At 40.8% G+C, this 23627-nt stretch overlaps 1 protein-coding gene across 3 annotated transcripts in view; it reads left to right on the top strand.

Annotated features, from left to right (window-relative positions):
* Positions 1–21986, top strand: part of ralyl (RALY RNA binding protein like) — a 56151-nt gene extending 34165 nt beyond the window's left edge. The window contains exons 2-8 of one of the 3 annotated variants that reach the window (XM_029528969.1): positions 5160–5235; positions 6309–6356; positions 7759–7937; positions 13422–13535; positions 14737–14906; positions 16687–16725; positions 18332–21986. In XM_029528969.1, coding sequence (XP_029384829.1) covers positions 5160–5235; positions 6309–6356; positions 7759–7937; positions 13422–13535; positions 14737–14906; positions 16687–16719 — 620 coding nt within the window. In that variant the 3' untranslated portion in view covers positions 16720–16725; positions 18332–21986. Of the gene's footprint in view, positions 1–5159; positions 5236–6308; positions 6357–7758; positions 7938–13418; positions 13536–14736; positions 15665–16686; positions 16726–18331 lie in introns of those variants that run through there. The other 2 variants (XM_029528971.1, XM_029528970.1) reach the window with 2 other exon arrangements.
* Positions 21987–23627: the final 1641 nt, after the last annotated feature.

Raw genomic sequence — 23627 nt, 5'->3', positions numbered from 1 at the left:
AATCTTTTAACATCGTCAACACAGAAACACGTGGGCCAGATAATGACCTCATGGCCATCTGTTTGATTTGCAGTAATAACATCAGCTAGGTTTCAAAGAAAAACAGCATGAAAATGAAGATTTTTTTTTTTTTTTTTTGTTTCGTTCGGCCGAGTGGTTCCAAACACAACAAATATCCCCAAGCTTTGTTGCTTTACAGAAGAAGTGAATCAGAGGCGCCAGTTTGAGCTGTTGTGAATAAAGCTTTGATGCAGGAGCTGGGACCAAAGCAGCCATTGTCCCATTGTTGGTGAATTCTTCCAAAACTCAACCAGAATTGTTCAGTAAATTTTTAAAGCTGCACATTGTGTTAGAATTTTTAGACATGGAAGCACAATTGCTCTCGGGATGGTAATGTTGGTATTTTGGTCCACCCCTTGGCTCAGACTCATCTCAGCACTTATTGTTTGAAATGCCATAAAATTTGGCAAAAATGCAACCAATGATGTCCCAGGTCAGCCTCATTCGTTGGCCTACCTTTTTTTTTTTTTTTTTTTTTAAAGAAGTAATTTGGAAATGATAGCAGCTGACATGATTAACTAAGGTGGTAATCATTATAAACATAACATCAACACACCGGCTTTCACCCTGTTCTGCTGTATCAAAGCCCTGGAACTGGTCACCGTACGCTGTTGATAAATAAATGAACAGGATTTATGTTTTTCAGCTTACCACACAAGTTTCATAGCACCTCAGAATATTCCAAAATAAGCAGTTGTTATTCCTAAAGTACTGCACTGTCTCATTATCAGCGTCTCACAGGGATAGCGTATCAAAAAAGATGTACAACAACAGCTAGTAATTGGTACATATTCTGGAAGCCATGCGTCCCCAAAGAAAAAGTCTATTTTATGTCTTTATCTGACGGCCCAGACATATTAAAGGGGCTAACTCGCGCCCAACAATTGTTCTGTCGATTGTAGTTTTCGTGATGCACCGCAGGCATCCAAACAGATCATTTGCAGCGGTTGAAAACCTGCAAAGCCGACTTCGGGTTGGTGGCTGTGTTTTCCGGTACTGAGGAGAGTTGACGTAGAAGAAAGGTTTGCTGTGTTTGCAGCCATATAGCCGCAATAATCCGAAATGAGGGAATGAATCACTTGTGGGTTTTGATTTCTGCTCTAACTGTAAACGTAACTTTGCCCGGTTTTCACCGAGTGCGACAGTTTGAAAGTTTGTTTCTCATCATCATCATGACTGACAGGATTGATGGATGTAGATTGCTGCGTTGTGAGACTAAAGTCTGTGGCAGAATTATCCATTAAAAGCTGGAAGGAGTTATGGCTGATGAGAACACCAGCTTGCGGAAGAAATCTTGTTGTTTTTTGTTTTTTGTTTTTTTTTCAGGACTCTTCCCTTCTGTCCATCTTCCAACCTTCTGCCTACACTAATACAAAGAGTTTTTTTGGCTCACACAGACACAATCTATCTTTCTCTCCCTCTTCCAGACCTTGTGGTGACCCCTGCTACCCATGTTTGATAGCACTCCTCTGAGGGATTGGGGCTATTAGTTGGTTTTCCCTCCTCTGTCTAAAAGCGGAAGAAAGAAGTTAGGCCATCTCTTTCAGGACGAAATGGAGAGATGGAGAGATTAGAGATCTACTTCGACGTTAGCAGGTTTTGTTCCCTCTTCAGTATTATATTCATGTTCCTTCCAGGAATAGGAGGATCTTCCTGTTCCCTCTCCTTATGTTTTAGGAGTACATTCTCATCTCAGTGATTCCCCATCAGTGTGTTGCCATATGGTTCAGTTTATGGTCTTGATTTATTCAAAGCCTTGACTTCCATTTCTCTGTTGTTATTCATCCTTTACGAAAGAAAGGAGGGGATAAGTAAGAGTTGCAAAGCTTTCGTGGGCGGCACAGGTGTCAAATAGAAAAGGCCCCACAAGTGATGCTCAGCAGCGAAATGTCTCATAATGAGCTTCCTCGGCATGCAATGAGACACGGGAAGAAAAATGAGATGTGCAGGAGAGTGACGGATGGCGAGGTGGGGTTAGATATCGTCTTGTGTGAGGGTAACGCAGGTGATAGAGGGAGGGGGAGTGCAGGGCTGAAGATAGAGAAACAGACATTGAGGGATTGGGTGAGGCCGGGGGCAGAACAGGAAGCATGAGCAAGAGCAGTCTGCAGGAGACAGAGATGTAAGGCAACAAATGAGGCCAATAAAACACATGGGCGGGTTCCTTGAGGGAGTCACAGATCCTTGTTTTTTTGACAGAGGAAGCACAGGTTTGTCTTCAGTGATTACTTATTCCTCCATGCCCATGACTTTTTGCCGCAATTTACCTCCAGAACAATTTATTTTCCCCTCCCAGTTCCTCAGCCGATAACGCCGTTACCTTAAATATTTGTCCTAGCTGGCTGGTGTTTGTTTCACTATCTGTAGACAGGCCAGACAGGCAACCCTCCATTTCAGCAGGTGAGAAAATACAAGTTCAAAAAGAACAAACACATCTGTAAATAATTTCAAACTACAAAATTCAAAATGGCATCAAATGAATGTTCGTGAAGCTACAAGCTATGGAACTTGTTCAGCACCACGGAGACCTCCGGCTTCTTTAAAACATTGAATAAAGACAATCATTTCAGTCCCTGACACACATATCAAACTTAATCCAGTCTAGCTCAGATGCACAGCGTTAAAAACTGTATCGGAGATTAAACGTAATTATTAGTTAAACGTTTGTTGTTGTTTTTTTCAAAATAATATGCTACACACACAGCATGTCATCTAAAGTCGAGCTTTTCAATCTGCAAACACAGTTTGTTGTTTGTTGCCTGTTGTTTAGGCCGTCCTTATCTATAGCAACGGAACAAACATATCAGGATTTATGTGGTTTTTAACAACTTGACTGAACAAACTCTCGGGAGAAAACCCTGAACTGCAGCTGCAAAGGTCCACGGCTGTCACATATATATGTGTGTGTGTGTGTGTGTGTGTAGTGTCCTGACAGCCTCAGTGAAAGTAGACTGAAGCTCTCCTGTAGAGTCAAAATAGCCTTCATTCAGTTTGAACATCAAGACAAATCAGGAAAGATTTGCCGGCACATCAACCGCAGTAAAACTGTGGTTCGGAGGGAGGATTTGCCTTTTATTGCTCTGTGGGGTTGCAGGCAAATTAAAGCGTTGGTCCTCCTTATAGTAAACCAGCAGGTTAATGAGCAAATAATAAATCTCTTATCATTCAGTGTCATAGCCAATCCCAGAATGATCTGTCAAGCATACACACACACACACACACACACACTCATTTGGTCATGCTGCTTTGCCTAAAAAGTCTCTGTTTTAGCATGTCTAAGTAGGCAGTATACAAACAGACCAGGGTATAATCCTATTTCTCATGAGACCAGCCACTGAGAGAAGGAGGCAAGAGTTTGCCAGCAGCTTATTTTTCACCCCAGTGCAATTTTACTTGCAGGGAATCAGGCGTTTCCACTTGTTTGGTGTTTTTTTTTTTTTTTTTTCAGGGGGGGAATGAATTATTTAAGCAAATGTGAAGTGCTGAAAGGGGCAAAATGAGAGTGACTACATGGCTGCATGCAAAAAAAAAAACAACAACAATTTGTCAGAGTGCCTTTAAAGTGATCGGTGGACCTTTGAGGCACTGAGGAGTTTTAGGTGTATTATAGAGAGCGCTACTTCTCAACCTTAAACTTTTTTCCTCCTATCTAGGACGTTGCCTTTCTGAGTGTTTCACCTCTTGTAATCGCGGAGATGCTTAGAAGTGTTGAAAAGAGTTTTGTGATTAAAAGATAGCATAAAAAGGGAGATGATGGGATTTTACGGCTTTTGGTCAGAATATGCAAAAATGTCCTTAATGCCTGCATCCATAATGGTCCCTGGACCGCATTCCTCGCTGTTAGAGTGTTTTATGTTGGACGGGTTGCTTATTTTGACCCTCTGGCTGTTCTCCCAGTAGCCACTTAGACTGTGTACAAAATACAAGGACCTTGCAACACCCTTGGCAAATGCACAGATAGCGATTTGAAAAATTCTGCATCGCTGGCTCAATCAAAAAAATAGAAAAATAAAAAAAACCTCCACCTGAAGATTACTTTTTTTTTTTTTTTACTCAAAGACTGAACAGCCTGCTATAAATCAGGGTTCCCCAAACATCTCGTTTTGGTTGGAGTTTCTTTAAATGCTGATTCCTTTTCATTGTTTTAACATTTTCAAGGATTCTCTCCTGCTCTGCAACAAGAAATTCATTCTGCAATCTTTCCTGTGCACAATAACAAGGTTTCTGGTCTTGCCTCAGCCAGCAAATTGGCTCTCGCAGTACACCTCAACAAGAGAGATGGTGTTCTACAGCGCTGTGGCTTTATGTGTTATACATATAAATGGTGCATGAATAATGTCATAGTGTCTATGGAAATAGCACAGAAGTTATATATAATATCAATATTTTAACTGTAAAGCGGTACTTTTATCCTGCCGGGGGTCAGGCCGTACCGTAAGCTGTATGCACCGTCACTACCTGAGCACTTCTACACAGTAGTGATACAGTTGGTGCTGATATTTATATAAAGAAATCCTGCAATGCCCCTCATAATGTTCAAAAGAGAATATTCACGGATCAATATAAACATTTACTTCAACCTCTTATTTAGTATTGATCGGCAATAACAATAAAACCTGCTGAAATTGTAGATTATTAATTGCAATTATTAACTAAAAGCTGATTATTTCAAAACTCATGGGGCACGTTCAGTTCGAGGGTCCTTTTTATTAAATGTGTACATTTGACAAACAGCTGTGTTTGCAAATCAGCATTTTGAAAAAGCGCGAACAGCAAAGCAATTTTCTGAGCGACTCAAGCGAGATCCACGCAGGTTGAACATTTAAATTACCTCATGCAAATTTCATAGAGGGGACTCTAAAATCCTGATTGTTTTTAAAACATTAAGTCCATATTTCAGTTTCAATAGTAGATTTCGAGTAGTGGTGAAGTCACAAATTGGCATTCAGTTGCTTTTGAAATTCAAATTGAGCCACCCTCTCTGGCTTTTGGTGGAGCGGTCAAATGAGGTCTAACTAATAACTCTTTATTTGCATGTTTCCTGACTGACGGCTGATTTATCTCTTTATGTATGTGTTTTGTTTTGTTTTTCTTTGCAGACATTAACATGGCAGGCGAGCCCAAACCATACAGGCCCAAAGCCGGCTCCAAACGGCCGCTCTCGGCCGTTTACAGGTAAGATTCGTCCTCCTTACAGTGAACCAAGCTGCAGCCCCTGTCATAAATATTACTATCTTTCAAAATCTAGATGCGGACTAATATTTCAAATACAATGATTCTCATTAAGTTTTTTTTTTTTTCCCCTCTACTTCTTTTTGAACCTTGAAATTTCTAATTAGATTTTTTTAATGCACTCCACATTTCCCAGCCTTGACTGGAGTTCGCACCGCGCAGGCCTGTAAAGCTCAAAGGAGCTGGTGTTGTTATAAGCATCATTAAGCATGACCCTGATTCCCGGGCCCGTTCCTGGTCACAAACACATTAAAGCAGCGCTTGTTTACTGAAGTCTAATGCGACAGAGGGCCAGATGTGCTTTGCCCTTCACTGGGACACTTTTCTGTGTAATCTGATAGTTTGTCCATCAGTAAAGTTTCTATTACCAACAATTTGCTCCTTTCGGGATTGTTAGTTTGTTGTATTGCACGTCTTATTTTACTAATTTATTAGTTTGCGCATTGTGTTATTATCAACCCTCATTTGCATTTTATTGCTGCAGCTGAAAACAGTCAGGATGTAATGTGGTAATTATGGAACAGGAACAGGAGAGGCAAAAACCAACACTAGGCTACACTCTAAACTGAAATAGTAATACATTAATCCTAATTAAAATTCCTGTGAGAAGAGCAACATTTCAAAACAGCTCCTTCTTTTCTCTTCGTCTCTTTATTTTATTTCACTCTCTGAATCCTAAATTACTTGCCATCCTGAGTGTGTACTTAAAATTGATTTTCCTCTCCGGGGGCTAAGGAGAGAGATTTTAGTTTAGTTTTGTTTTTTTCCTTTCATTCTCTGACTGTGTTTCCTCCCTGAAACTTTCTCTCTTTCTTTCTTGATCTGTGGTCTTTGCATGCCAGCAAAGACTTATAAATAAAACCAGAGCGTGTCCATTCAAGTCAGAGCAGCTTGACTTGATCTGCTTGCTTTTGACAGATCTAAAATGGCTTCTCTTGAAACAACCTTTCTTTATCTGCCTGTCACTCTGTCATCCTCCCTCCTCCTGTCTGTCTGTCTGTCCTTCTCTCTCACAGTGGTTATGAATTTGATTACGAGTACTACAGGGATGATTTCTACAGCAGGTATGTACCATTCATATTCTTAAATTTGAGATTTAATAAGGAAACAACTGACCCTCAGTTTAGCTGAACTCGCATTAAATCCAGTTTATAATAGTAGTGGGAGGTTTAGCACTTAACTTCAAGTCACTGGCAGATTAGATGCAGCTCGCTGATTAACTCAGCTATCATCTGTGAATTGGTTAAAAACCACACACTGTCTTTTGTATATTTATTTTTAAAAAATGCTAAAGCTGCATCTCTTAGGCAAAACCTCTTGTGCATTTAAAAAACACCTTATTACAGCGGCGACACAGATTGTTAGATATAAGGGAAAAAATTATATTCTTGTTGGGTGGATATTTAATTTACACGGTCGTATAAGTGAGACAGAGGCCATGTTTCGTTCTGCTGTGCCATGTGTTGTGTTGTTATTGTTATGTCTTCTCCCTATTTTCTAAAAAAAAAAGTGTTTTTACTATTAATACAACAGGAGGAAAGAGCCTTTTTTTGGGTAAACTAAGCTTCGATAACATTCAGGACCAGTTTAGGAGGAATGTATTTATTGTATGTCAACGAGATAAAAAGATTAAGTCTGACTACTATTGTGCTTTCAGTTTGGAAAGGATAAAGGGAAAGTAATAAATCTGATGTGTGCGCCACATCAACATGGAGGAATCAAAGCTTGAAAGGGCTGTCATTCCTGATTTTGGTTCCCCAGCTGTGGCTGGACAATAGCTTGGTGGATGGAGGGGTTCGAGATGCAGCCATTAGATTTTTCACTGAAGATGCTGACGGATTCTCCCTCATTAAATATCCTCCCTGTCAGATATGATTTAGTAGCCTTCTCACAGAAGCGCCTTCAAATAGTCAACTTGTCAAAATGGCTGCACACGCTGAGCATGTTACTCCAGCACTTGTTGTTTCTCATTCATCTGCCAGTGATCAGAGTGATTATCTGCAGAGACATTTTCTAAATGTCAAACCTCGTTGAGAGCCGTGACAAGATGTCTGCCGTCACAGTCAAAGCTCGACACCTTCGTTTGACATTTAGCACCCTCCTCTTTTTATCTGCTTCACTTTTAGGAAGGTTGTGTGGGGGATTATTTCCATGCATGCGATGGCCTGGATAGTTGTATTAAAAGAGGCATATTGGGAGAGTTGAACTGCAGTGTCAACCTTTTGTTTTATGTATGCTGTTTGGGAGAAGGAACCGGAGAGAAAGTGATAGAAAATCTATCTTGGACTACAATACTGGGAGCAGATGAAAGGCTTTAGAAAGAGGTCAAAAAAAAAAACAAAAAAACTTTTCTGTCTAATAAATGGACATTTTCAGAATGCTATATGGCCTTTTCATTGAAGCCAGTGATTTATAGAAAGAGCATAAGAGTGGAAGTGTAATATTATAGGTTTTTCTTTTCTTGAGGCTTTTTGACTACCATGGCAGAGTGGCCCCCCCACCAAGAGCCGTGATCCCCCTCAAACGCTCCAGGGTGCTCGCTCCCTCCTCCCGCCGTGGGAAGACGTCCTTCCCCATCAAAACATCCTCCTCCTCCTCCTCTTCATCCTCCAGACCTCCCACATCATCCTCCTCCGGGCTCAAACGTACGTACAATAAGGTGCTTTTATGCTTGTCTTGTTTATAAGGCTTCAGGCTTTTCTATTCAAAATTATTATTTTTCTAAAGAGCACTGCCTAATTATTCTAATGGTGTTCTTTCCTTTTCAAAACAACAAAAATAAATAAATAAATAAAGAAGGAAGGCTTAATGCAAATCTCAAAACTGAAAAAGTGGCAGTGCGATTCGGTTGTGCTACTTACGCGGTGCTACTACAAAAAGTCATTTAAAATGACACCAGCTGCACAGAACAAGTCACACTGCAATGTGGAGCACTAAATCGCAAACACAAACATAATCTGGGCAGCACCCCTTCAAGCAAACGTCGTTGTTTCAGGATCCATCTGGATCTCACTTGGTCTTCTGATTAACTGGTTGTGAATTATAAACATACTGAATGTAATTAATGTGAGACTGGGGGGCATCTCTGTGGAGCTGTGGTCAGCTGTGGTTTCCTAAATGTTAGTTTTCTATCCGTAGCCTGTGTAATTGTCTACAGCATTTGTTCATTGTTGTCTGTCTAGGCCAGTGTTATCAGTGCGAGCAGCTTGGTAAGGTCTGTCATGAGGACGCAGTTGCAGTTGGTATTGTGGAGCAGAGGGGAGGAATGGTGGGGGGGGGGGGGGGGTCGATGAATTCTCTCCCCTCTGTCTAAACAGTGCTGTTGTAGGTTTGAGGAGACTGATTTGCCCCCGCCTGGACCATGAAAAATCACTGTTTGTATCAACTTTGTCGGAGATAGATTGGATCGCAAAATAGGGTGAGCTTGTCCAAACAGCAGGGTGGGTTAGTGTGGGCAGTTTGAGCCACTTGGGTTGCATATGAGTAATAATTCATCTCAGCGGAGGGATAAAACACACATCAGATGCACGGATCGTGTGGATGAATAGATGTGGCTGCCCCCTATTTAGCTCGCTATGATATGTCAAGATTTTTCTTAGATTTTTTTTTTTGGCCTGTGACTGAGACAGACAGTGAAGGTGGACAAGTCGCCGTCTGCAATGAGAACACGTCTACTTTTTATAGATCCGTTAAAGGCACAGAAGAAGGGAAAAGGCACAAAACACTTTCACCACATGGGCCATTTAGTAGCAGCTTTTCTCGGAGTTGTTTACCACATGATGTGATTTGCCCAGTTTGCCTGGTTGTCATGGAAACGTGGATGTTGAAATTTTCGTTTATTTTCCGAGCACTGTTGAAGAGCTCAATCTCGTCCACGTTGGCTTTAGAGCAGAGGTTCACAACAGAAAACTACAGAACAAGCCCTGGGTTGAGAGCATTTTCTCAACTGATGCAAGGTTAAAAATAAACTCGGAACATTTAGACTTCCTACTTCTGAGACCTTTGAATGTACCCGTGAACCTGCTCGGCTTTGACTGAAAACTAGAAAAAGGAAAAAAAAAAAAAAAAATCTCATAACCAGGTTTCCTCGACCTTGATGGAAAAAAAAACGGTGCAAAGTCAATGAAGTAAGTGAAGTTGAATTTTGTTGACGATTTCGGAAAAGATGTACCAAATTTCTTAAATGCAAAAAAAAAAAAAAAAAAGACAAGACAAGATGGATTTTGAGTAGAGCCACTAAAATATTATTGAAAAACAAAAAAGGGACTTAGCAGGAGCCTAAATAAATTATATTAAGATCCTGAAAGCGGTGCCTTTTAACTTATTTCAAACTGCGGGAATAGTGACATTAATATATATACGTTTTTTGGTTTGATGCTCATTAACTAGAAATTCAGCAGGCGTCTCCTTGAAATCAAAGATGAAAGGTCTAGATGAAGATCTAAAAGGATTTGAAGTTCAGCCAAAGTTCTGGATCACGTCACAAATATTCATGTTGTGTTGTTGTCTTTTTAACTCGCTGCTACATTGCATTGAGAGAAAACATTTTCTCCCTTTCCTTATCATTGAGAGCATTCAGCCAGCTCTTCTCATGGCTGCCACTGAGATACTTTCAGGAACTTTCCTGAAGAAAAATGTTCTCACTCTAAAAGGTCAGACTTTGTAACACCAGGTTTATATTAGCCAGCGCATACATTTGTTTATGGTGCTATGGAGAAATTGGCATCTTAAAATGGTCTGAGTCTGTCTGAGTTCAACTTTAGCCTTCCTATGGCGGCTCTAACAAAGAGAATTTGTCAACAGCTTGGCTCTGATGGCTGGAAACAAACTGAGAACACTGACTGGCCAGGTGAAATGGGACACAAGCTGGGACAGGGACTGGTAGGGCAGGGCTCTGGTGTGGTGCTGGCAGCTGAACAAAGGGTTGGGGCCATGCAGAGACAGGCGGCGAGGAGGGGGGCAGGCGGGCGGGCGGGCAGGCAGGGAAGTCCAGGGAGAATTTCAGAGGAACACAGCAACAGGAGTCAGGAACGTGGCCACAACTGCCTGCAAAACAGCGTCTACAATCTGAGAGTGAGTCGAAGCTGAGAGGATGCGTACATAGAAGCGGCGCATGATGATGATGATGATGAAGATCAGCTGGTGGTCCGACCTCCTACACACCTGTCTCCACTGCTGCAATTACTCAGACATCAGACAGAGACAAAAGAGAGAGGAAAAGAGGGGGAGGAGAGCAGCTGCCAGGAGGAAGACACACGTTAGCTGTATTAAACAAATAAAGATGCACTTGGTTTAATGCGTCTCATGATGTTGGAGCCAAACTCAGCTTTTTCCAGTTGTTAGTATCTAAAGAGATGTTTGTGATGAGCCAATGTTCCAGAGGTAACATAAAGCATCAAGAGTATTATGACATTGACACAAATACAAGTTCAGTAATTGGGGAAAAACTGTACAAAAATATCTTCACTTTGAATATGTTTTAAAAACCCTAAAAACATCCTCCTAAAAATCCTGAAAATCTCCAAGCTGGTAACTTCAACATCTATTCATGATCTGAATTACATCAGCATCTCCAGCTCCAAGACTCTTTGTCCGGTTTAATCTTTGCAGCCCACTGATTCAAGAGATCTTCGCTGTCCCCAAGATAAAAGTTCTGCAGTTCAAGGCGAAGTCCTAAAATTAGATCCATTTCTCATCTCCTAAATCTTTCCCAATGCTTATTAAATAACAATGGCACCCCCCCCCATTCTTCCCTGTGTCCTTTAATCTACATCTGTCTACAGGATGGTGTGTTGATGAAGCGATGTTGGATTAGGATGTGTATGTTTTTCTTTCCGCAGCTTATGTGGCTGATAGCACAAACGTAAAAAACACCTGGAGGCGGCGATAAATTAGAAACCGTTCCACACTTTCTTATCATCAAAAGGACGACTAGTGAGCTGCCCGCAGCACAGCCAGATAATGTTTCAAATTAGGACGTGAGTGTAATACGGGCTGCTTATTCACCCGTGTTGGTTTGTACACATTTTGGGGGGGGTGATGGAGAGAAGGAGATGGAGACACTTCACCGTGTCCCACTGTGGAGATAATATTGTATATCCACTGTTTTCTCCTTCCAGTAAGGTCGATTTTCTGCTTGTGTGTAGCTCAAGGGCTGATGGCTGCTTTTACAAAAACAACATGGGCCAGTTCTTGGGATTGCCACACACGTATTACATATATTATTCCTCCAGCACGGCGTTGTATTCCCCTGTTCCCCCCATTTTCTCCTGTACACATTGATCATCCTGCTCTGATTTGAAAAGGCATTGCATCGACAAATAGCATACAGCGTGCATTTGGATATTGCCTGTTGTTTTGCAGCATGGCTCCTAGTGAAAGATTAAAACGTCCTTTGGAGCAGCCTAATATGTCATCCGCTTCTATCAGACAGTGACATCTCCTCCGGTTGGAGGTGTCTATGTTTTATGCATTAGTTTAGCTCATACATAGCAGCGTACAGACAAAGGAGGGGCTCCGCATTGTGATGCAGTGTGGGTGTGCATATACATTCAAAGAAACTTAAGTTGAAGAGCCTCAACGCCGGCACGAGACCAGACAAGTGATGTTTTGATTCCGCATGCGTCTCCTGCCTCCGTTTTTTTTTTTTTTTCCTTCTACGTGAAGCCTTACAGGAAGTCGTGGGTTTGTTTACCGAGCGCTCATCCATCCTCCTTTCCAGCCCTGACAGAATCTGATAGGTGTCAAAGAGAATTTTATGTTCTCTTCTCAACTTCTGCTGTCTCTTTTCTTTTTTTTACCCCTTTCTCTTAAAAAAAAAGAAAAGAAATGACACATTTCAGCTGTCGAGGGTTAAGGAATGAGATTATCTTATTACTCGATGGTCTAAATTCTTTAATCTGCTCAGTTCAACCTCTAAGGAGACTGGCGAGACTAAATTAATAGTGACGTCCTTGAGATGAACTTATATATATTCTATATTCTGCAGACTTTATTTGCATGTGACATGTCGTGGTTAGGAATCAAACTTTGACATGATACGGTTATGCTTCATTTACCCAAACCTCAGATACGTATTGTGGAGTGCACACCGAGAGCAAAGCAGGAAAGGAAGGAGCAATTATTCATGAAGCAGTAAACAGAAGCTGTGGGAGGGCAAATTGTGCCCCGTGTTTCTCATGCAGTACTGTTGGTGAAGCGATGAGCGGCCAAGGTTGCTCTTTAAATATAAAAGTGGGTTTGAAAACATATTGATATGACTTTGTTTTGTTGTTGTTTTAACTAGGCAGGCTTTTCAGACAGAAAATAATAGTGTAAATAGATATTACACACGCCACTGGTTGCTTACTTTTTCAACTGCAGAATGATCCTCAGCACAGTTTGTGCAGAAAGGAAGTAAAAGGAAAAAAAAAAAGTACTTTGCTATTTCAGATGGTGAGACGTTCTATTCATCTGCACTTCAATCTTTTCATCTCGTTTCCCTTCACAAACATTTGTGTCAAGTTCAAATACTTTCCTAGGAAGAGCAGCATTAATCTTAAACGGCTACTTAATATATCATTATGCAAATGTTCATTTATGTCTTCCCCTTTTTTTGTCTTTATGCTTGCATATTTACTTTCATTTTTGTTTGCACAGTTGATTCGCCGTATGAATATTATATTTTATGACATGTTTCCAGTTTGTTAGATTTGCTTCAGGATATGTACCAACTGATCACCGTCGCAGTTTGCAGAGAACAGTCAAATTATTTTTTTTATTAATAATATAATTTTGCTTTATACAAACATCTCATGCGGGTTAAAAGATTTTGGCACTGCTGAGCAAAGCTGGAGCAGCACTGCACGCAGTGGTGGGCATAAAGCTGTGTACTAATCCTCAAATTGAAAGCAGCAGGTCCACAGTTTCAGCTGGGTAACTTTAAAGTTGGCCAGATTGAGATGTTTTTGCCTGAGGAAAGGCAGAAAGATGATTTGATATCCCAAACTAAAAACTCAAAAGAGCAATAAGAGACAACAGCATGCAGCTGCTGATGAACGTCATCAGAGTGAGCGTGCAAATGAATTTAGGACAAACCAAACCTGACTTCAATGAAAATATCTGCTTCTGTGTTTTCCGTGGCTCAGCAGTGAAGACGGACCAGCTTCAGACTATCAAACGGGAGCTGACTCAGATCAAGATGAAGATTGACTCTTTGCTGGGACGCCTGGAGAAGATTGAGAAGCAGCAGAGAGCCGAATCTGGTGAGGAGCGAGAAAGCAGCATCAGAACTAGCGGGGGAGGGGGGAAAAGGGAAAAGGGACACTGGGCACTGAGGGAGGGAAATGAAGAGCACACACCGGCCATCAGTCTTCGTGACATTGTGGGAGATAAGAACGGCAGAGCTCTCTGTCATAACAGCAAACAGATGTCAACGCCGTGCTGACTCAGTTTATATGAGAGGTTTTTATAAGAGTGTGGCTCGCTGTGAAGGTCATGAAGACTTTGTGATGCAAAGTGTGTGCCTCATTCTTTTGGAAAGAAAACAACAGAAGAAAATAACATTTTGTCAGAAAAGCAAAATTCAACCGTAGAGTTAATGTCTATCTAAGCAAGCCTGCAGTCAAATGTGACACAGCGATCACATCTCGTTTATTCTTCAGGAAAATGTGAGTGAATGCCTGATAAGTGGAAACTACTGATGACAAATTTTAGTGCAGTTTTGTCAGATTTGCCCATTTCATCTCACAGTAAGCCGGAAGCAGCAAATTGCCATTCTTCTTCCATGTATTTTGTCAGATTATAATCAAAACGAGCTGCTAATTCAAAAAAAAAAGAAAAAACTAAAGTAATGAGCCATATTGATGACTGAGACAGATATCAGCCTGTATTTAAAACAGAGTCGTGACATTGAATTTTAGGGGTGGTCTGATTGCTTTCAGACTCGGCGGAAGGACCGAATTGGATGCAAATTGGATTTGATGATTCATCATCTCATGGATCTTGGCTCTTTATGAATCTACTTTATAAATGACAGAGGCAAGAAGAGAAGGATTTCTGAGGATTTCTGATGAGCTAAACACAAAACACACAGGCTGGCCCAGTAGCTTTTAGCCAGTATTCAACTGGTGCCTTTCCCGCCTCGGTCCAGTGGTCAAATGTGCCCGAATCGCGCTGTGAGAAAATTTTCTCCATTTTCTGTCTGAACACACATCAGTGATTTCTTCTAAGTACCAGGTTTATCCCCTTAATTAACCATTGAGTGGAATTCCAGAAATATTTTGCCACGCTTAGCGTACAGTTGTAACGCCTTGTCTGCAGTGATGCAGTAGCAACAACATTTGCTGGTGTTGTTGTGGTGCTGAGTGTGCAGACGAGCAAGGCTAGTCACTGGTCAGTTGTTGAGCTGCAAACCAGCACCGGGTTAGACTCTGACTTCAGTCTGTGTTGTCCTGTATCGCTCAGAGGCCCAGAGAAAGTATGACGACAACTGCGACTCCCTCCACGAGGAGTCTGTTTCCGAAACGGCAGAAAACTCCGGGGAGGAGGCCGGCGAGGGGGCGCTGGATGTGGAGGCAGGAGAGATGACCGATGGAGGTGAGGACGACTACGACGAGGAGGGCAGCCACCATCTGGTAAGAGAAACGGTTGACGGGGCTGACGGGGAGGGAGAGAGCAGGGCATTCTGGGAGCTCTCAAGTGGGCAGACGGTCTTTGCTTTGTGAAAGTTAATTTTCCAGAATTATTCATGGCCCCGAATCTGAGGGAGCCAGGCTTCACGAGCGAATGGCGAGGGCGCCCGAACCGACAGTTTCTCCCTGTCGACCCCGGCTCAAACGATGGAAGCAAGGCTCCCGCACTGAAACACACTCAAAGGCTATCTGTCAATTAAAGAAGAGGAGAACCTGTAAACCTGGATGGGCTGGTGTGGCTCTGACAGTGAAACAAAGGGCGTATGGCACAGAAACAGGAGAGGAGTTTTATTTCACAAGGACACAAAGATAAAGTAAAAACTATTTAGGCAGAGTGACCATTTCAAACTCAAGGGTAAATTTTGAAAGATGAAATCTTCTCACTGGATGCCTCATTTTTTTATTTATTTTTTGCCACATGAAGAAATAACTAACAGAAATAACTGTTTTGAATTGTAGGTGAAATTTTCGTCACATCAAGCTCAGAGTTGTTGACTTGAATGTTTCTTCTATTTTTTCCCAATTTTCTTTAACTTTAACTTCAGCTCGGACTTTTGGGAAGCCACTTGCAAATATTTCCGATGCTGCATTAGCATGAACAACTGCCCCGAAGACACAATCCCACCCAGAGGTCACATTGTCACGTTAACACACAAATGGCCAAAGCTCCGGTTAAGCATTTAACAGCTGTAACCTTAAAACACCTGGAAATAATTATCTCTTTGCATCCAAAGTAACCAACTTTGCTTCCTTTGTGTTTGGCCTCTAACATAAAAATAGTCAGTTTGCCAGATATTTGTGAGCATAATTCGTTCTTTGACATAACTAATGAGCTAATCAACGAATTATTTCTGGTCTAATTTCATCGTGTTAATTTCACACGATAGCTGATCTCATTCAGCTTTGGCTCACGCACACACATTTCATTAATCACTTCTCAACAACGTATTGTGTCGACGAAGCCAGCCTCTGCTCCGGGCAGGGTGAAATATTGCACCTTTTATTAATAAAACGGCTGAGAAGATGGAACAGGAGCTGAAATATCAAGTTTGCATGTTTTTCTTTGAAGAGTGATTTTTTTTTTTTTCTGCTCTCTCTCTACTTTGTGTTGTGAGTGTTGTAAAATATGACTGCAAAATAGCAACGACCAAAGGGAAAAAAATAAAATAAAATCAAATTGCTGTCTTCTTTACACTGTTATTTGCATGCAGGGGGCTTTTAAAACACCCACAGAGCCAAATTATACAGGAGTGAAAAACTTGCTAACCATATTTTTCAACAGTATTAATTAAACTATAGAGCTGCCCAGTTTTGTTTTACATTCTCACAGCTCCTCGAGTTCAAGCGGAGCCGTCCAGGTAATCACTCTGGGTTTCATCTGACGCGAGCCGTGCACCGTGGCCATGACTTTACCATTGCTTTCTCTATTACACTATATTTATTAGCCATTGAACAGGTGAGGATGGACATGCCATCCTTGATGAAAGCTTTCTGTCCTCGCTAATCGAAGACATTATTTTTCAGAGACGTGGTGGGAGAGATTTATTTGTTTCCTGAAGGTCACATTGATCACCGACTGTGATAATGTACCACAAAGACTGTACCACAGGTTGCCATGGCCGCCTTCGTCGAGTGCATTGACCTTTAGAAAAGATTAAATACAACCGGCGCTCTCATTTAAAAATGCTGTTCTTCAACTTCCTCTCTCTGCTCTCCTTTTCAGATAGAGAACCATGTATCGGATATTGACAACTGAGATCAGGTATGAGCTTAAACCCGAGCTTCCATTACGGCATCTGTGATTTTGTTCTACAATACTGCTAAAGGTCCTGGAGGCTCTGAGATCCAGTCCTCATTAAAAAGCCTTACATCCGGTCCTCATTAAAAGCCATAACCACTGAGCTGTGTCTTGAGCGTTTCTAAACATTCGTTATTCATCTCCTAAGACATAAGCTCCATGACATTTGGAAGACCAGCTCCACTGAAGGGCAGCTAATGCCGAATTCGACAGAGGCAGCAATAATGATATTCCAATGGGCCAGAACTGTCCATAAACAACATTCATCTAATTAAATTGTGTAGAGGCCTAAGGTAAAGAGTTTACTGCCTCCCTCTTCTCAGGGTGTGGGTAATGATGCAGCCACATCATCAGTTGGCCCAGCGCCGGCCAGCGTTGCAGGGGGCGCTTGATTTCAGTTTTCCTAAACTGCTGGATTAGTCTGAAGAATCTCTGTTCATTAGAGACTGTAAATAATATTTTTTTTTTTTTGTGTGTGTGTGTCTGTACATCTGACACAAGTTGGCGAAGTCTTTCCTAACTGCGACTTGTGCTATCTATAAAATGCAGGGCAAGGCATTGTGGGGATTGTTAACAGAAGACAGTGTTCTTGCCATAAACATTGCTACACACAAAAAAAAAAAAGAAATTGTGGAAAGTATACAATAAATAGTGAGTGCTGTCAGACACAGTCTCATTCACTCATTTTCAATTTTTCTGCGAAATCACCTGAGGTAGTTGGAATCTGTCACAAGGTTAGCAGGAAAAAAAAGAAGTGTGTCAGCACTCAGTGTGTAATCTTTTGTGTTTATGTGGATAAATCAAACAAGACTTAACATTTTATGGTGTGAGCTTTGAGACGCTGGTTTTACAGACAAGCGGTTTCCCTGATCGACCGATTCTGGTCAACGTCTTTTACGTCCAGATCTCTGGAGAATATCCCGGACTTGATGTTTTCATGCTTTATCTGAATTATCGCGCTTTTTAACTTTTTTTTTTTTTTTTTTTTTTTTTTAAGTTCTTATTGTGTATTTGATTCGTTTTTACTCAGATTTTTACTCTCGACAGATGTTGTTTGAAATGCATTCTCTCGACAAACGCCGCGTGTTCTGGAAAAAAAAAAAAAAAAAAAACGCTCACAGCTAATCCGGCACTGTGGTCGTCTGGTGTCCCAGTTTTATTAAACCACATGCTACATTTGAGTTTTCCATTTCCATATGTCTGCCTTTTTAAAATTCCATCAGAAGATTCACAAAAAAATCTCTTAAGCACATACATTTAAAAACCTGAAAATCCCTCTCGAGGTCGTTGAGAATGTACGAATTTTTGCTTGCAGGCCTAACAAGGATAGAAAATCACATCAAGAAGAACCTCAATAAGTCATGACCAGAAGGATTAGAGGGGCAGCTCTCTACACCAGCAAATGTTTCTGCACTTCCCAAGATATTTCTGGGGCCATTCAAAACGGACAAGCTTTAAAACTCAACTTAATCCTCATCAGATTCACAGCTTTATAAACAGCCACCGTGTTTGAGGCGTAGACACGGTCCTATAATTTGTTTAATCAGGTTTTTCTCCTTTATCACTTCAGGGTGAGGAAGCAGACACCTCTGCCCTCGGTGGTATTAGAATTCATCATCACCTTCAAGAGACAGAAAAAGTTCTCTGAAGGATCAAGACAACCATTCTGGACTGTAAGTTGTATTAAAGCGATGATGAGTCACATTTATATCCTCAAGTGTGCAGCACAAAACCGAATGTGATTTGCTTTCTAAAGAAAAATGTATTCAAGAACCATTTTAATGCATTGGCCTGAGTTGACCTCATGGTTATTCTGTGCAATTTCGTTTTCCGCTGCAAGAGGCTGACAGTATTCTGCGATAATCCTATTCCTGGAAAAAAAGAAAAGAAAAAATAAATACATAACACAATTGAAGGAAATAAAGGGAGTTATTTGGATTAATGGAGTTGTGTTGCAAGAAGGGAACGTGGCATTGTTGGTCAGTTGTTGCTGCTTTAATGAAATGTGTTTTTGCGCTGTAATTTCACAATTTTTTTTTTTTTTTGGTTTGTTTGTTTTGTTTTTTTTGTTGTTGTTGCTCAAAAATGTAAATGAATAAATGACAGTCAGAACAATCTGCGAGTGCAGTATAATATTCAGAAAACGATTGAAACAAACGGTGCCGTCTGGTTTGGATTCGACTCATACATAAGCCAATAGCTGTGAGCATGACTTTATCCTGCTTTATCCATTTATCACACAAACGCCCTGCGGGGCTGTTCCATCATATATTCCAACTCCTGCCAAGTTTCAGAAGCAGAAAGGGCTTCCTGTGGTAGGGAGCCAACGCTGGCACAGACCTCCTGCCAGGGAGCATTGCCCTAGCGTCTCAGTGCGCTCCTCCCTGCTCAGCCTGTGCATCCCAACATGGATGGCTGCTGTTCAGGAGCCAACGCCTGTTTTCCTCCTCCTTCAACCCCCCCCCACCCCCACCCCCACCCCCCGCACTGATTCTGGTCTCATGTAGGTGAGCCAGCAGAAAGTTTTTCAAAAAACGGTGGAATCGTATTTTAAATTATACATTCAGCTTTGATTTCATCCAAGTGCACGACTGGCTTAGATTAGTCAGTAAAAATAGAATCATTGGTACAATCAGACGGAGCTGAACTGGTCTGCTTCTGTCCGCTCTCCTGGGGAACATTACAGCTCTTTGTATGTGAAGTGCTGCCAGCTCAGACTTGTCAGTTATGTTGGAGCCCTGACGAAAAAAAAAAATGTGGCTCAAGCTTCGACTGAAGAAGGATAATTAACCTGATTATAAATAAATTGCCCCAAAGCGAATGATGTCACCAGTGATTGTGTATCAGCGTGTCCTGCAGTTAATTATTAATTTTCTTTTCTTTTCTTTTCTTTTTTTTCTCTCTTTCTAAAGAACTACAGCCGCTGTTACTCAGGCGCATCAGCTAATTGCTCAGCAGCATCAGTTTGGTTGATGATGCATGTGACACAACGCTAACGCTAACAGCATCTTTAATTAATCAGCTTTTAGAGGCACTAAGTCGGTGACCAGGGCTGCTGCCGTTATGAAGCCCTTTGCAGTTTCTTTGTTACATCACAAGACACCAAATAGAGAGAATGTTTTATTTATTTGCACTGATGTGAGATTACAGGAGATTAAACTTGTGCTCTTGATTTGCACTTTCAATCTATGATATTGATGTTGTTATTAATATAGCAAAATGGAACACCTCTAAAGATTAAGACTATAAATGATAAACCAATCACTCAGTATCCGCCCAAATGTATTCCATCTTTCTATCCTTAGCAATTGATGTGAAGGCTCATTTTCTTTCTTAGTATTTTGTCAATGAAAGCTATGTATTTCACTCCACCACCCGTGTGAGTTGGGCCATTTACGTTAACGTCATCATACCTACAAATCAAGCCCCACTTTGCGTACAACTGCGAGCTAAGGTTTAGCTGGAGTCAACATTTTATCCTGCAGTTAGTCAGAGAAAGGTGCAACTTTGAGCCAAATTTTGGGAAATACAGTAAAAGAAAATGTGCTGTGAATTTCCAGAAGCCGGTGGCGCTGCTTTGTCCACTTTGTCAACAAAAAGAGTGACTGTCAAACTACAAACGGGGGGAAAAGGAGAAAGTGCAAAACACGACAGAACGAACGTAACATTCTCTGCACAGATTGGATGTTTTCAGACTCATCTGTGGACATTTAGGTCACATGCTTCATGCTAACGTTGCACTTTATTTTAGTTATATTTTGAGATTTTCACTCACTACCTAATTTCTGGGTCTGTGACACAATCAGTCTGATTGATGCTACTGAGCAATGGTATGTATGGTCTCTACTCCTTCCTCCTCCTCCTCTGGATGTGGAGTAATGAACCCTCACTGTCTTTTATTTGGATTAATAATGTCCTGAATATCCCTGAATGTTGAATCTGTGTTGTTCCACCCAAACAGTTAATTAAATATATATATATATAGATAAATATTTCCGTCTTGGCCCGTGGCGGCATCTACTCAAGCAGATAGTTGTGCTTTTACCTCCACAGGTTTCACTATCTGCTCCTGAGACTCGTAGCCACTCCACTTCGATCAAGGTAAAAGAAATTCCATCTGTGTTTCTGGTAGGATTAAAAATAGCATCTGAAATGTTTTACAGCTTTGTTTCTTTTCATAAATTGTGCTAATTAGGCTGGATAACCCACACATGGCTTTGCAGACATATTTGATGATATTATTTGACCTTGAGTAGTAGAAAATGTTTCCCATGAAAATTGGATTAATAACACAAACGATGAGTTGTGTAATCTTTTAACGCTTTCAGCACCGCAAACAAAATCCCCTTCTCTCCTGTTTGTGTTGTGATTTTCGCACAATAGCTGCGCAAATAAAAACATATCACCAGGGGTGAGTGAGTAAACGTGCTAAATCCTTTCTTGTGAATTTATCTAAATGTGAAGGAAAAGTCAAGCTCATGCGGTTTCATGACACCACCAGTCAACCCCGGCAGGGTTAGGGTGAAAAAATACACACAGTACAATTAAAATAACGACTGTCCTGCAGCTCATTCAAAATAAGTGTCTGGTGAATGATGATAATGTGTAATATTTAGCACTATTTTTGTATCCAAAAAAAAAAAAACATGTTTAAGGGAAATGGCTCTGCTACATGTTTGATTTTTAATTTATACGTTGTTTTGCTGGTAGCCTGTTATTAAATGAACAGTAAAGTGACGTGTCTAATATTTTGCAAAAATACAAAGAAAAAACAAAAACAACAACTTCATTGCTTTTAACTGTTGTAATTTATCTCGTCACTTTAGAACATTTCTGGTTCACGTTCAGCTCACCGTGTAAATAGTCCTCGTTCTGTTTATTTCGAGAACAATAGACTGAAAAGAGAAATTTTATTGAGTTTAAAATAATAATATACTGACAGTTTGTTGGAATCGTTGTGGGTTTTAACCAGAATCGTGGGGCTTGTAGAGATGTGTAACTGACAACTGTTGTATAGAAATGTACATTTTTTGTAAAGATATTTTTATCAAAAGGCATGTTTACTGTAACTTTGTATTTTCAGTTCATGTTAAAAAAAAAAGTATATAACTGTTGTAAGGCTAGAAAACTCATTGTCGAACTATTTGTGTTCTTATCAGTCAATAATAAAATGTTTGTGTCATATTTAACTACTCAGATGTTTCAATGATCACTTTATTTTACAAATAAACATGAACTGAAGGACAAAGAAGCCTTTTTGAGTTCGTCATTAAAGTGCTGTTCATAAAGGCTGACATGATAATTGCTGACAGATGCTATGTAAATATTTGGTGCATCATTAAGACGTGCAACGTAAAAATCCATTCTCCTCATTCATTATCATGCATCTTCCTTCTGTGCAAACCGCCCACTTAATAATGATCTATCTGGTTGATTATGCAGCACATGTGCCACGGTGCTGTCAGTAAAATTAAAGCTCAACCAAGCGTCTGAATACACGTCAAATTAGCGTCCATCAGCCGAAAACTGGACCTCATACAACAACTTGTCATCTCGTGTTTCATTAATGGCGCCAGCCAAGACAGCTGCTGGTAAATATCGCTGTCTGCCCTCAATTCTAAAATACAAAATGACAATTTAGTAGCAGTTGTTTTTCCCCACCGGTGGTTAAATAATTGAACTTCTGAGAGTTTTCATTTGTTTGACTGACACTGTACACTCTGGTTACGTGTTATGAAACAAAACATATATAGATGAATGAAGAATATGATGAGTATCAAAGGTAGAAAGGGAAACTCATGTTTCTGTAAAACGTCCGTGCCAAAGCATAATGCATTTAAATGTAAACTTTATGTCCGATACTTTGTGACTACTTTGAATTTGCTCAGTCGTCATAAAGTTTGCAGCTTTTTGAATCGCTGGGATTTCCATGTTTCCATTTTTATGTCGCGGTCATCTTGTTGAGTTGAATGAAAAGTGATGTCCCTTCCTACAAATATCCAGCAGATATTGATCACAAAAAAGCCTGCTTTGACTCAAGGACTGATTTCTGGCTACAATATGAAATAACCAACTTTGTGTTCCTCGGCACGCACCCTTTAAAAACCTATCCTTCTCAAAGGAGGAATCAGTCGTGGCGCAGAAATCCTTTGTGGTTGCTCTTTTGAAAAGGAAAAAAAAAAAAGGTCAGCGTTCACAGTCAGTGCCGACGGCTAAGTGCCACTGCAGATGCCGGAGAATGACTGTCATGCTTGAGATCACTTCAGGAGAGCGCTCAGGACTTTTAGAGTCCTCTGGTTGATCAGTGTTCTCCAAACTCACTACACTCGTCCTCCGTCAGATTAACAAACAGCCCGGTTCCTCTGATTGGCTTGGGAATGCACAACGTGATTTTAAAGGCCGATGGTGACCCTTTTTAACATTGTGGAGAGGCTGCACTAGACTGCATAACTCAGCATGCACAATTGGTTGGCATTATCCTCTCCCTCCCTTTTCCCCATATGACTCTCAGAACTGTGAAATGTCACAGCTGGGATGAACAATTTTTTTCCTGAGCTGCAAAAAAAAAAAAAAAAAAAAAGCAATGTCCACTGCAATCTGAATGATGTGTGAGCCACAGCCTTTTCAAACTTGGACAGGATTCTTGTCCCACATGAGCAACAACAACTCAGACTGTGTGAAATCGCACCAGCAGCTCATCTCGAGAGCACGAGTGCTTAAAAAAAACACTTGCAATTCATAAGATGCTTTGGAGAGACTCTAAATACTTAAAGCAACAGCTGCCGGGATAAAAGCAAGAGACTAAAAGCAAAAACTTGTAAAATTATGCTAATTCTTTCATAAATTACTGGAGTGATGCTTCAACC

Source organism: Echeneis naucrates, chromosome 20, assembly GCF_900963305.1.
Source record: "Echeneis naucrates chromosome 20, fEcheNa1.1, whole genome shotgun sequence".
NCBI classification, from domain to species: Eukaryota; Metazoa; Chordata; class Actinopteri; order Carangiformes; family Echeneidae; genus Echeneis; species Echeneis naucrates.
This window is presented reverse-complemented; position numbering and strand designations above follow the sequence as displayed.